A 15258-nucleotide genomic window follows, 5' to 3' on the forward strand; every position below is an offset into this window, starting at 1 on the left:
GTCCTATCCACTGGACTTAGTACAAAATCGTGGTCTAACTGGTTAGGATTCATTAAGGGTAGCTTCGGTCAGTTTCACTTAGCCAGATGCACCAGGTCGAAGTCATATCTTCCTAGACATGCATAAACTAAGCTTCCCTAACATACTATCATCCAAAACTTTACCAGTACCATTTTTCAAGTTAAACTTGAACCCTCTTTAACTAGTCCTAATTATCCTGTCGGGTAGGTTGGTTGGGGTTACCCTTTTCGGGTAGGTTGGTTAGGGTTACCCTGTCGGGTAGATTAGTTTTGGAGATGCCAGCTATTCTGGAGCCTCCCCCTGAATTATTGGTCATTAATTTAGTTTTTTGTTCTGGGTTTATTATAGTTAAGTTTTGGTTAAAATTTAATGTTTAATTTGTAATTTAGATTCAAGTTTTTAATTTTGAATTAATTAAATTAGTCAAATTATCTTTCTTCAAGAGAATGTATTTAATATTTAAATTTTCTTTCAATTTCACTTTTATTAGGTTAATTGAATTATCTTTCTTTAATAGCTTATTTTTAAAGTTTAAGTTTTTATTCATTTTTAAATTTGAATTAATTAAATTATTTGAATTATATTTCCTTAAAGGTTTATCTTTTGACCTTTTATTAATTGTTAATTTTGAATTTTTCAGATTATCTTTATTTAATATGTTATTTTTAATATTTAATTTTAATTTTGTTAAATTTAGTTTTGATTTTATCAAAGTGTTTGATTTTATTCTTATATTTTCTTTATTTTTTAAGTTGATATAATTAGTGGAATTTATTAGATTATTCTTATCATTAAAATTTAATTTTTTATTAATTAAATTATCTTGGGTTTGGATAGGATTTTCTAGATTAATATTGTCTAGATTATTAAATAATTTATTAATTTTATCTAGATCAATATTGACCTTGTCATCTCTATCATTTGAGTTTTCAGATTTGTTTAGGTTCAAGTTTGAATTTTTTAAATTAATTGGATTTATTTTATCAGATAATATCCTAGGGGTATTTTTGTAATTATTGTCAACTACATTATTTTCACATATATTTTCAGAAATAACCAGATCAATGCTCATATTTTTTAAACTACTATTAGCAGGGGTATTTTGGTAAATATCACTAACATTGAGCGCAACCCCTAATTCAGTAGGCTTTTCGATTGGATCTAACCCGAGTTCGGATTCGATTTTTACTTGATCCTCGAGTTCCATCGGCTCCTCGTGAAGTTTGATCAATTGGGTCCAAAGCTCATGTGCATCTTTGTACTTTTTTACTCTGCATAAAACATTGTTAGGTAAAACATTACAAATGATTTTACTTACATTTGTGTTTAGTTCTGAGTTCTGAGAAGGTTTTCTCAATATCAGCCAATAATCAAAGTTTACGCTTCCTAAGAAGCATTCCATTAATCGTTTCCAATAGTTGAAATCTTGATCGTATGGTGGTGGTTCGTGGGGGTTCCGTCCTTCTTGAAGAGTCATTATTCTTGCACACAGAGAAACAGAAAAAAAAAATCCCAAGACTTGGTCTTGGATTAGCAGTGCTGAAAAAAAATAATATTTCACTATTTTAAAAAAAAGTAATAAAATATTATTAAAATATTAATAAAAATTTAATAAAATATTTTTAATCAATATTATTTCAAAATTTTGAAAATGTAATATTTTGTCAAAACTAACCAATGGTGAAGAGATGGCGATGTATTTTTCAAAAATAGTTTTGGAGGGGAAAAAAAATGAAAGACGTAAGGTTTTATTTTAAAGACGAACGATATCTAATTTTTTTTAAAAAAACATCCCCCTTTGCTTGATTGGTGGTTGCACCAAATCAGAGCGGTACCTGCTCTGATATCACTTGTTGGATCGTGAAACGTCGATAGAGGGGGGGGGTGAATATCGATTTGAAAAACAACGTTGAAAAGAGTTAAGCGTAGCGGAATTTAAAAGAACAGACACAGTAATTTTACTTCGTTCGGAGCCTATGACGACTCCTACTCGAAGGCCCGTACTCCGTGAGTACTTTCGTTGGGCAATCACTATCAATTCGAATGACGATTACAAAATAATTAAGTACAAGAATTGACAGAAATAAAATACCGAGAAGAGAAGAAGAATTAGACTTAAGAAAGCGCTTTGTCGGAATAGCCTCGTGGCGTCGCAGGAGCGTAGAGAAGCAGAGCAAGCAGTAGATTCTCAGTTCTGAATTAAAGCTCCCCTCTGACCCTCCTTTTATATGAGGCTCGGGGTGCCCCAGATCCCTTCCGGGCGCCCTGGTGGGACGTGGCAGGTCCAACCAGCAAGCTTCACGTGGAGACGCGCGAGTTTCGATGAAATTTGCCTCTCGGGCGCCCGGATCCCTTCCGGGCGCCCGGATTCCTTCCGGGTGCCCGGACCCTGTTTTCCCACAGAATCCGTCTTGCAAGACAAACGTTAGTCCGGAGGCAAATAATGGTCCAGGCAGGCGCCCGAATTCCTTCCGGGTGCCCGGACCCTGTTTTCCCACAGAATCCGTCCTGCAAGACAAACGTTAGTCCGGAGGCAAATAATAAGTATGCCCTGCAAAATAGTTTGTTAGCACAGTTATATAGATAAGCAAAAAAGAGTATGACTTAGATTCCGTCTTTCCGAGACCGGAATCTAGTCACGATCTCAACTTAGATATCCGAAATGGATCTAAGCCGGATCGACGCCTAATGTTCCCTTCCCAGGAACGCGTCCTCACAGTCACTCCCCTCCAGTGACTTACCTTACTTACCTGCCAGACGTCCGGTCAGCCTTTCGACCCGTCTGGACTTCTTGCCAAGCGTCCGGTCAGCCCGTCGACCCGCTTGGACTTCTCGCCAGCTATCCGGTCAGCCCGTCGACCTAGCTGGACTTCTCGCCAGCTATCCAGTCAGCCCGTCGACCTAGCTGGACTTCTCGCCAAGCGTCCGGTCAGCCCGTCGACCCGCTTGGACTTCTTGCCAAGCGTCCGGTCAGCCCGTCGACCCGCTTGGACTTCGTCTGCACACTCGGTCAGAGTGTTAGATCACAACAAACCTAACTTAACCTGATTTGTCATTCATCAAAACCTGAGTTAAACCGTTAGTGCTAACCGCGCCAATAGGATGAACCTGCATAGGATCTGAATGGAATTGGAGGTGAGTTGACAAAGGAAAATATGAAAGTTGCGACTGACGTTAGAAAAGAAGGGGTGGATTGAAAAATGAAAGCCAGCCACAACCTATTTTTTGAAAAAAAGTCACATAGCCCTGAGGTGGTCGGAATAGTTGATGGACCTCGGAAGGTATGATGATGTGTATGGTCGTGGATACTTCATATACGAAGCGGAGATCATCTAGATCTATACCGTTGAACGTTGAGACTCCAGGAGCATACCTAGGTATGAAAGAATCCATGAAGGAAATACAAGCAAAAGGCGAGAAAGCAAAGGCTCGGAAGAGGGAAGAGAAGGTAAGATGACTTCAGCTATCAGTAAGAAGTCCAAATGAGAGGAGCAAACTATTTATAGTAGTCAGGAGAGATGCTTGGAAGAATGCCTCAACATCAGCGCCAATCGTGCTATCCGTAGACGAGGTAGCTGGCGTCAGCCATAGGCACAAAAATAATGTTAGCCATTGGATTGTCTTGGAATTTGGTGTAGAAGTGGTCTTATCAGGAAAAGTTAGATCAAAAGACACGTAGTAAAAAGGGAGGGAAAGTCTTTATAGCCTCGGTAATAGGCGAGGCCACAGTAAGCCTCGCCCGAGTTGGCAAGACAACCCTGGAGTCACTATGGCTCACAACTAATAGAATAGTTTGACTAGACCACGTAACCCGTTCAGGGGGATGGAGCGGAGTCAGGATTGACACCCCATCAAGTCAGATGACCCTTGTTGATGTCTGCCTGGATATTAAGCCGACTAGGCATTCATGAAGGGGATAAACACTTAATAAGTCACTCAAGCATACTAGATGAAATGTCTAAGGGTCCTGAACGAGCCCAATGAACATGTAGACACCATATTGCACACTGGTACCCTATCCATTCACACATCTTCAAGAACTTTCAAGTTCAAAATTACATAAAGGTGTGAAACTTTACATCATCATTCAAATTGGAATAGAGTTACAAGGGGGCATGCACTACTCGAACGAGGGGAAGGCTTCGTCAGGAAGTTCGTTCAGGAGACGGGTCTGGTCTAGGAAGTTTTCAGGGGGAGTTGACCGGAGCAAGCCTTTCTCTTGCAACTACAATAAGGCCTCTGCACTACCATAACAAAACATTTGATTGATGAGGTTGCCTATCTTTAATCCAAACTCTTTGGAGGCTAAGAAGGAGGTATTGTGAGCTGCTAGACGAGAGCTCTCGCCCGCTTGATAATACTTCAACTCTTCCCTTACCTTAACGATGTCGTCTTGTGCCTTAGCCATCTCTTAGTGAGCGGCCACTGTCTCTGCCTTAGCCGCTGAAAGCTCCACCTACACAGATTTGAGAGCAGCCTGAACCGCCTCTAACCGCTTTTGAAGGGTGGCCTCTCAATTAGTGCTGGCAGACAAATCTATCGTTTTAGTCGCCGGATCTGTCTGTAGGGAGGCATGTGCCTTCTTGAGATCTTGTAGTTAGGAGGAGAGGCTAATAACCTCCATGTCCTTCGCCTCCAAGTCGGTTAAGATCTGAACTCGCCTCATGCCCTCGGACTTAAGCTTGGACTCACTGGTCTTCAAGGTAGTCTCTAAGGACTTCACCTTATTGGACGCTACGTTAGCTAGCTCCCAGGCAGTTCAAGTCTGGTCCTTTGCCATTTGCAGGTGAGACTAAATTAGGCTCTCGGAGGTTGTCAGGTCAAAAGCACAACCAACAGTCATAGGAGACGCCATCTCTTGAATTCGAGTCCTCAAGGACTCATTTTCCCAGTGAAGACCTGTCACGTACTGGGAGAGGCTCAACCCCATGACACAGGTCTGTCAAGAGAGTGGGTAGGATTAGCAGTATCTCAAGGAGTTGAAAAGAAAGCAGATAAAACTTACCGACACTAGTCGTTGGGAGAACTGGTCGGCCATGTCCAGTTGGGGGCATTCCAAAATTTGGTTGGCAGTGCTTTTCCACGAATTCGCCAGGGCACCATGAAGTTGCACCTGACCGCAGTTGGGAGAGGTGCTGGCAGAAGGAATGAGACCTAGCACTTGAAGGGATGGCAGTTGGAACGAAGAAGTGAAGGCATATCGTCCTTTAAGGCGTTCCTTGGGGCGAGAAGAGGAAGCAAGAGCCGAAGCCGAAGGCAGTTACTAGCTCGAGGACGGAGGAGCATAAGGTGTAGAAGTCCCGGGCTGGCCTTTTGCTCAGGTGGTTGTCTGCTCCTGGACGGGGATAGGGACAAGAGAGGCTGCAGCCTCTGACGGAGCTGGAGGGCTCACCCGGGTAGGAGTTTTGGCCTTGGAGGACACCCGCGACATAAGCAACCTCTGTGGTGATGATTGGACTGATGGAGTAACATGTCGTCTTTTGCGTTGGAGGCGTAGGCACTGCTTGGGAGATGGAGTGGGAACCCTCTCACTAGCAGCTACCTCGTTGAGGAGTGATTCAGCTTCAGGGGCCTTGGGGTCCCCCAACTGTTGAGAAGTAGTCCCTGTTGAGGCACTGACATGGGGAACCTCTTAGCCAGCCATGATCTCTCTACCCCGCTTCTACAGGACTGCGCTGGGCATCGTGAAAGAGTCGAGGGCGAAGGCTCGGAACATGATGACTTCTGCAGGCAAAAGGAAATACTTTAGTTAGTGAAGATATGCTAGGAGAGTCGAGTAATCTTACTAAAAGGTGCGCTCAGGGGCGTCTGATGGGGCATGGCCCGAAAGTATATAACACGCTCTCCCATAGCAGATAAGAGAGTCTCAGTTGCACTCCATCCAATTTTTCATAGGTGGTCAAACAAGCAGGCTGGTGCTTATGGTCTCGCAACTCAAAGGGAGAAGGAAGATTGAGGCACCATTCAATAGGTCAGGTCACATACTCGGGCAATTGGACATAAAAAAAGCGAGACTTCTAGCCCTTATGGGAAGATGACATGCCCTCAAAAAATCTATACCTGGTCTTGGATTATACCATGAAGATGCCCGGCTTTGAACACTTAAGGGAATAGAAATGGTAAAAGAGTTGAGGAGTCAAAGAAATCTCATACAGTCGACACAAGATTATCATTCCACACATACCACGGAAGGTATTAAGAGCGAACTGGGACAAGGGGATGTCAAAATACTGACTCAAGGAAGAGAAGAAAGAAGGGACAAGAAATTGGAGACCGCCGAGAAACTGGTCTTTGAAGAAGGTCTTGAAGCCAGTGGGAGGAGGATACAGATGATCATCGGGTCCTAGAAGGCGAAGCTGATATGCTTTGGAAAGCCGAAAATTAGATTGTACAGACCTGAGGTCACTCCTATCAAAATCTGAGAGAAAATATGAGTACCATGGTATCACCGTCTCTCTGGCCATTATCGAATCAACAAGTAAAGGAGCAAAAGATGAGGGAGAAGAAGCACTTACACAGAAGGGAAAGCGAACGAGAGAAACAAGCAAAGGAGGAAAAGTTGAAGGAAGACGAAGCGTTGATGAACAACTAATAGAGGCCTTTAGGGTTTTTAAATCAAGACCCTTAAGGAGCATGTGAATTCGAGTTGGACAATTGAAACGGCAGGACACACAATAGCCGTCAGATCAAGAGGGGGAAGCACCCTTGAAATGACATCATAACAAGAAAAGTTCATGGGCATGTGCCAATTCCCTATGAAATGACATTTATGATGGAAAGATAGGGAAATCATAAAGTTGATAGGCAAACAGTGGCACCATACCTCACGAACACCATGCATCGAGGATCGAAAATTCCATGCGGTCATCTTGGGAAATGGAGTAGTAGGCGGCGGGAAGCGTTGATCAAATTTTGGTGCCTCATCCCACCCTCGGAATCAGAGTAAGATTCAAATTTAACTAATGACTTGTGTAATACACTTCATGGTCTAGGTGGATTGGGCTAAGTCCACGGGCACATCTCCTTTAATCCACAACTACTTTCTTGTCGGGCTTCCATACTCTCGCTTTAGCGTGAGTCATAAGTGAGCATGCTCTCGCGCCCAACAACCTCCCGGTCGGTATTCTAGACTCTCGCCTCAGCGTGAGTTATAAGTGAGCCTACTCACACACTTCCAGACTTTCGCCTCAATGCGAGTTATAAGTGAGCATGCTCTCACGACCAACGACCTCTCGGTCGGGATTCCAGACTCTTGCCCTAGCGCAAGTTATAAATGAGCATGTTCTCACGCCTCCAGACTCTCGCCCCAGCGCGAGTTATAAGTGAGCATGCTCTCACGCCTCCACACTCTCGCCCTAGCGTGAGTTATAAGCGGGCATGCTCTCGCGCCCAACGACCTTCCGATCGGTGTTCCAAATTCTCGGCCCAGCGTGAGTTATAAGTGAGCACGCTCTCACGACCAACGATCTCTCGGTTGGGATTCTAAACTCTCGCCCCAGCGTAAGTTATAAGTGAATATGCTCTCACGTCTCCAGACTCTCACCCCAATGTTACTTATAAGTGAGCATGCTCTCACGCTTCCAAACTCTCGCCCCAGCACGAGTTATAAGTGAGCATGCTCTCACGCTTCCAGCCTCTCGCCCCAGCGCGAATTATAAGTGAGCATGCACTCACGACCAACGACCTCTCGGTCGGACTTCTAGACTCTCGTCCCAATGCGAATTATAAGTGAGTATGCTCTCACGCTTCCAGACTCTCACCCTAGTGTGAGTTATAAGTGAGCATGCTCTCACAACCAATGACCTCTCGGTTGGTATTCCAGACTCTCGCCCCAGCGTGAGTTATAAGTGAGCCTGCTCTCACGCTTCCAAACTCTCGCCCCAGCACAAGTTATAAGTGAGCATTCTCTCATGACCAACGATCTCTTGGTCGGGATTCCAGACTCTTGCCCCAGCGTGAGTTATAAGTGAGCACACTCTTATGCTTTCAGATGCTCGCCCCCGCGCGAGTTATAAGCGAGCTCGCTCTCGCGATCAATGGCCTCCCGGTCAGCCTGCCAAATCATGGCCTCAATGCAAGCGCCAATAGCACCTGCCCAGAACGATATTGGAGCCACTAAGCAAAAGGCCGAAGGAAGTGATAAGGGGACTAAGGTCTAGTCAGTCAGACTTGGGTCTCCTTCAGCTATATTTGGAGGGGAGGCTTGTGATACAATGTATAAGTAAGGGTCTCGAGGAGACGTGACAATCAGGAGTCAAGGAGACGTGGCAGTATGAAGTCAAAGAAAGAGGGTGGTTAGGCTGCCCTATGTCACCTACTGCATAATTCTCATTCGGTCAATGACAGGTCAGTTATCCAGATCTGAGACACAAGATCGAATAGTTCCTGGCTTGTCATCGACCGATCAGTTCTTACTCGCTCGAGCTTTACTTGAGTCAGTTCACATGATTCAGCTCATTTTCCTTACCTAATGCCCCGACACGGCAGCTTGGCCGAGTAATCTCCCGGGCGGGCCGCAACTGAACTTGAGCAGACACAAACATTACTAAAGGATAACAGGGTTAGAGAATCGTAACCGTCCGTCAGAGAATAATTGTCATCAGCTAGAGAATATTCCAATGGGCAGTCATCCTCAGGGAATGAAATCTTCTTTCGACCAATAAGAGGGCACCATGTGCCCTCCATCACCTGACAGACCCTGACACCAGACATTCTTTGACATTTGTCAGGCTCCAGAGGTACACAGTGTCATATAAAAAAGAATGTCCTTCCCCTTGAGCAGGTACGCTCACTTGCATATTCGCACTCATCTTCTATAGATTTTTTCCCCTTCGTACATTGTTCTTCTGGGGAAAAGTACTTGACTTGAATGTCGGAAGGCCTACGCTAGAGACTTTTTTTTTCTGGTTTATGGTTTTTAACGTTCCGTATACTTGTCTGAGTATGTGCAGGGTCTAAGTACCGCTGATTTCGTTACCGTCGTCCTTCAGTTTCACACGGGGGTCTGTTTTTTGGTGCACATACACAAGATGTATCCAAGTCACTTCTTCATCAATACCGATGACATCTTAATCGACTTTCGTCTAACTCAGATTTTAAATAGGATCATATGTATATAAAGTTAGATTGATTAGTCACCCCAATGAGTTGATTAATTTTAATATGTCAAAAGTAAAAAAAAAAATGTACACGTATAAAAAAGAAAGACTTCTACCTTCCTGCAGTCATGATGAGTAGCCGATCAATTATGCACATTATACACTTACGAAAGTCTCCAAAATGGACAGAAAAGTGACTCTTGGCACATGATTCTTTGTTGTCCATATGTTTCGGGATTAATCCCTCGTAGTCGTAGCGAGTCAATAATAACTTTGAAAAAAAAAAAAGAAAAAAAGGGCAAAAAATAAAAGGAAACATTAAGTGATAGACAGTTCCATTGCACTGTGCTAGTGTATTGAAAAGTTACCGTCCTTTATAAATAAGAATGTAAATAAAAAGAAAACGTAATTACTGAAAAGACAGGAAATTATTATTTTTTTGTTTTATCTTCAAAATTAATGTTAGATGGACCAGCTGTTGCTAATTTACAAAGACAAGCCAACCCTACAAGCTTCCCACGTCTGCAGTGTGTCATATTCTTATTCCTCTGAAAGCAGGTGTTGCTGCACTAGCCATTGCCGAATGAAAACATTGTATGGAGCATCAAACACATGATGAAAGATATGCTCATAGTGGCTTGGTGAAAGTTTTCAAAAGGCACGAACTTTACACTACCGCATGCATGACAACAGGTCCCCTTCAAATTCTTATGTTAAAATAATAAAAAATTGATAAGATAGATCTCACTGAATCTATGCGGTTCGCCATGCATGTAGCTTGACAAGGCAGATAAGTGTTCCAGTTGTGAAGCACTCAAGCTGATCGGGCTGTGAGATTATTAAATGTCATTTTGTCTACGTGCTAGAAATTTTGTTTTAAATGTATGAGTTTGGTAGTTTAAAATTATATATATATAAGGAGAATAAGGGGTGTTTGGTTTAGGGGAATAGGAATAGGGAATGAGATTAAGAATCATTGTTAATATTTGGATTATAGGAATAGGAATACAAATAAGGGAATGAATCCTTGAAAATGGGTAATAACTCATTCCTATGTACCTCCCCTTCAATGAGTCATTACCCTATTTCCATCAATCAAAATATTCCCTTATTCCAAAAATACCCTTGACCTAAAACTAAAATTTTCTCTCTTAATATCAAATATCAAAATTTATTTATTTATTTTTTCTTTCATATCACTTCTCTCTCCTTGTTCTTTCTCATCATATTTTCTCTCTCATCATTTTATCACACACTTTCTCTCTCCTATCACATTTTTTTTTCTCATTACATTTTCTCTCTCATCATACTTTCGCTCTCCTCAATCTCTTCCATCGCACTTTCTTCCTTTTTTTTAAATCATACTTTCTCTCTCATCATACTTTCTCTCTCCTCAATCTCTCCCATCACACTCTCTTTTCTTTTTTTTTTTTCATCACACTTTCGCTCTCATCACACTTTCTCTCTCCTCAATTTCTCTTGTCACACTCCCTCCTTTTTTTCCCTCAACATACTTTATCTCTCATCATACTTTCTCTCTTCTCAATATCTCCCATCACACTCACTGTTCTCTTTTTTCTCATCACACTTTCTTTCTCATCATACTTTCTCTCTCCTCAATCTCTCTTCTCATTTTCCCTCATTACAGTTTCTCTCTCTTCATCCTCTCACATCATACTTTCTCTCACATCATATTTTATCTCACATCTTGTCTCATCATGCTCTCTTATATTACACTCTCTTTTCTCTTTTTCTCTCATCACACTTTCTCTCTCTTCATTTTTTCATCACACTTTCTCTTTCATCATACTTTCTCTCTCATCATTCTCTTTCATCATATTTTTCTCTCACATTCATCTTTCTTTTACATCTAATTTTTTTTCTCTTATTTTCCTTTAAGGGTAAAAAAGGAAATATTGATTTATTCCGATAGAAAGTATGCAACTAACTAAACATTACTTTTAAGAGTGATATTCATGCTCATACCCATTCCCATTCCACAATACAATGATTCTCATTCCGATTCTCATTCCTATGTTCATACCAAACGCCCCCTTAGTTTCATTTCGGAGTTGTTGATAGTGATCCTGCTGATCATTTTAATGATTTGACTTCCCTTTTTTCTCAAAAAATAATTCAAACTAGCCATAAAAAATCCACTATTATGATAAAGAAGTAGCCAGAACAGTGGTCCACCAACCTAATAAGTAGAGTCTCGAGCCATTTAAAATAATTAAGACGACCAACAGTCAGTCTGGGGTGCATGTTCATGTTACTGATATCGCATTGTCATGTGATCTCATCAGTTTTTTAAATTTGGAGCGTAAGTGAACTGACTAATGCATCAGTTTAATCAGTTCCATAAAGCAAGCATTTTAAGAAATACTGTTTAGAATATTTACATTTTTTTTTAATCTAAGCATTTCAAATCTATCTTCTCTCTCTTTTGGCACACCTGCAACAGGACATCATCATTTCTGAACATTTTAAATTTGCAACCTTTTTACGGGTCCCGTCCTGCTTTGAATGCTTGCTTTTTCAAAGTTTTTGGAGCTAAGCAAGCATGACAATATTCTTGTTAAATCCGTAGCCAAAGGCTCCAATATGATTCAAGTGGTATGTTTTTACCAGTTCTTTTCTCCAGAGAGGGCCTGATCATGCCGAGCCAATAAATTCCACCCTGCATTACCGATCTACCAGTACCACCTTTTACTTCCACACCTCCCTATTTACTGCTCACCTCATCCACCAACAGCGATTGAAGAAGCTTGGTGTTTCCTTCACAGACCAAAAGCCTGCAACTTCATTTGACTTCACCTGTGCGTGCTGTCCTTCTTGTCTTGGTGTCAGCCTCAAGACAACCTCGACGTGTGCCTCTTAGCTCGCTTCCCACGAAGGAATCAATAAATTTGTCGTTCAAATTCTTCAAAAACTCGAGCACTTTGATGCCATAAGGTGCCCTTCTGCCCTAATAATTTCCTTTCTAAATTTCACCTTTTGTGTTCTTAAGAGTGTTGCAGACATGGCGGACGGAAACGAAGAGGAAGAAAGGAGTGGTAAAAACCACAACTTTGCGTGAAATTACCCTAACGTAGTGCCATCCTCTTTGATTGCTCCATGTCCTTGGCTCAAATGGCCGCTGGATTCTTTGCCTTTTACCTCTCTGTTTCTCTTCTGCTGAGGTGCTCGGCCTCGCCGGAGCCGAACACGGACGCGTTCTTCGTGGCCGAGTTCTTCCGGAAGATGGGGGCGGCTGTGGTGCCCAACAATCGCAATTTCTCGGATGTTTGTTCGTGGCCAGGAGTCTCCTGCGAGGGCCAGTTCGGGAAAGTCACCGGCTTGGTGGCTTCCGGCCTCGGACTTTCTGGTCCCATCCCCGCAACAACCATCGCGAAGCTTAGCAAGCTACGAGTTTTGGATCTCGGCAGCAACAATATCACCGCCCTTTCATCGGACTTCGGCGAGCTGTGCGGCTCTCTCTCGCACCTCGACCTTTCCGGCAACAGCATTACGGGGCCACTACCCACCGACATCAGCAACTTCAAGCTGATGGAAAGCCTCGACCTTTCGCGCAACCGGTTCTCCGGCGAGATTACCAGGGAGGTGGGCTTGCTTACCAACCTCAGGCTCCTTAATCTCAGGAGCAACTTCTTGGTGAAGAGAATCCCGGAGACGATTATTGGATGTGCCTCCCTCGTTTCAATCGACCTCTCCAACAACAAATTGGGTGGACTTCTTCCTGTTGGATTCGGCTCTTTCTTCAAGAACCTAACCACTATGGATCTCTCTGGGAACCGGTTTGTAGGAAAGATGCCAAATTTATCCAGTTTGCCTTCGCTTGCCTACCTCAATCTCTCCGGCAATCACTTCCGTGACTTGGTCCTCGGGGGACTCGGGCAAGCATTGCAAGTTGTGGACCTGAGCAAGAACCAGTTCCATGGCCTCATTTCTCAGGTAAACCTCAGCTCCACCTCCAACTGGTCGTCTCTCGTCTATCTTGACGCGTCCATGAACGAACTCACCGGTGAGTTCTTCCCTGGTTTGGGGGGCTTGAAATCATTGCATCATCTCAATCTTGCTTTTAACAAGTTTTCCAGCCAGGATTTTGTTCATATAGAGTTGTCCTCTGCACTTCAGTATCTGAATCTGTCCAAAACCAATCTCACTGGGAATATTCCTTCTGGCTTCTCTCAGTTGCTCAACTTGAAGGTATTAGACCTTTCACAGAATCATCTCAACGGAAGCATTCCTGAGCTGAACACGAGCAACCTTCGAGTGATGGATCTTTCGCGGAACAATCTCACCGGTGAAATCCCAAAATCCTTGCAACAGACTCTACCCAGGATTGAAAAGTTCAATGTTTCCTTCAACAATCTTACTTACTGCGCTGAGAAACTGTCACCTGCAATGTTTAATTCTTCGTTTATTGGGTCACAAAGTGACTGCCCAATTGCAGTAAATCCAGATAATGCCGTGTCCAAAGGAAGGACATATCTGGATCTCAAGTTAGGATTTGTTATTGCTTTATCGGTTTTCTTTTCATCAGTGGGGCTGATCTGCATTGCACTTGGATGCAGAAAGAGGACAGGGTCCTGGGCAATTAAGCAACTGTCATACAGAGAGGAGCAGAACGTCTCCGGTCCCTTCTGTTTCCAGACTGATTCAACAACTTGGGTTGCTGATGTCAAGCTTGCAAGCTCAGTCCCTGTCGTCATCTTTGAGAAGCCATTGTTGAACTTGACCTTTGCTGATCTCTTGAATGCGACTTCCAATTTTGACAGAGGAACCTTACTGGAAGAAGGAAAATTTGGGCCAGTCTACAGAGGATTTCTTCCTGTAGGCATTCACGTCGCCATGAAGGTTCTAGTTCCTGTATCATCCGTGACAGATGAGGAAGCTGCACAAGAGCTCGAGAGGCTTGGACAAATCAAACACCCAAATTTAGTGCCCTTGACTGGTTACTGCTTAGCCGGGGAACAAAGAATTGTGATATACGATTACATGGAGAACGGTAACCTACAGAATCTACTTCATGATTTACCACTAGGTGTACAGTCAACTGAAGATTGGACGAGTGATACATGGGAGCAAGATAACACTTGTGCACAGAGCATCACGACTGAAGGACTGACAACTTGGAGATTCCGACACAAAATTGCTCTGGGTGCGGCGAGGGCATTGGCATTCCTCCATCATGGATGCTTCCCCATGATAGTTCACCGAGATGTCAAGGCGAGTAGCATTTATCTTGATTCAACTATGGAACCAAGGCTAGCTGATTTTGGATTGTCAAGGTTAGTTGGGATTGGCATGGAGAGTGGGAACGTGATGGTTCATGGATCGGCAGGTTACGCTCCTCCAGAGTTGTCGGAATCTGAAAATGCATCAGCAACCACAAAATCTGACGTTTACACATTTGGGGTAGTGCTTTTTGAGCTTCTTACGGGGAAAAAACCAATTGGAGATGAGTATTCTGAGGACAAGGAAACTACTCTCGTCGGCTGGGCACGGGCATTGGTGAGAAGAAACGAGCTGGCCAGTTTAATGGATCCGAAAATAAGGGAAACCAGATCTTGTGAGAAACAAATGGAGGAAGCACTGAGAATTGCTTATCTATGTACAGCTGATTTGCCATCCAAGAGGCCATCCATGCAGCAAATCGTTGGCCTCCTTAAAGACATTGAGCCTGCCATCGTTGATCATTGAATTGCAAACCTGGATTCGGTTTGTTCGTTCTAGCTAGTCTGCTACACTCTCCATGTGGAGGACATGAGCTTCTATGAAGCGAGGTTCTTATGATTTTTGCTCTAATTATAGCTCATTATCTCACACTTATGATTCTCTATCAGTTTAGCATAACCTCTTTCTGTATTTCACCCTTTACTATTGGCACAAAGTAGCTAACTTTTCTTCAAACTAGTAGCAAATGTGTTTTTTTCCTAGCATTGTTTTAGCATTCTCATGTACCAATCACTGGCTTGTAGTACTGACTTGAGAAGCTTCGATAGTTTTTTAAGGCGGACTGGATAACAATTATCTGATTATCTTGTGAGCTAACAAAAAATAAAAATTAAGGAGAAGACAAGTAACGAAAATCGCCGTCCTCCAATTTTTTTTTTTTAAAAAAATTATTTAATAA

The 15258-nt window shown here is 42.9% G+C and overlaps 1 protein-coding gene across 1 annotated transcript; it reads left to right on the forward strand.

Annotated features, from left to right (window-relative positions):
- The first annotated feature begins 11740 nt into the window (after window positions 1-11740).
- On the forward strand, window positions 11741-15035 carry LOC122015967 (probable LRR receptor-like serine/threonine-protein kinase At2g24230). The gene is made up of 2 exons (XM_042573078.1): window positions 11741-13073; window positions 13314-15035. The coding sequence occupies exons 1-2, from the start codon at window positions 12237-12239 to the stop codon at window positions 14823-14825; spliced, it is 2349 nt and encodes a 782-aa protein (XP_042429012.1). The 5' UTR covers window positions 11741-12236; the 3' UTR covers window positions 14826-15035.
- Window positions 15036-15258: the final 223 nt, after the last annotated feature.

Source organism: Zingiber officinale, chromosome 8B, assembly GCF_018446385.1.
Source record: "Zingiber officinale cultivar Zhangliang chromosome 8B, Zo_v1.1, whole genome shotgun sequence".
In the NCBI taxonomy this organism is placed as follows: Eukaryota; Viridiplantae; Streptophyta; class Magnoliopsida; order Zingiberales; family Zingiberaceae; genus Zingiber; species Zingiber officinale.

What these genes read in the sequence shown, in the direction of transcription:
- LOC122015967 (XM_042573078.1), top strand. Translation starts at nt 12,237, where the DNA reads ATGTCCTTGGCTCAAATGGCCGCTGGATTCTTTGCCTTTTACCTCTCT. An exon ending in TCCATGGCCTCATTTCTCAG is followed by an intron (nt 13,074 to 13,313) that starts GTAAACCTCAGC and finishes GGCTTCTCTCAG; the next exon opens with TTGCTCAACTTGAAGGTATT.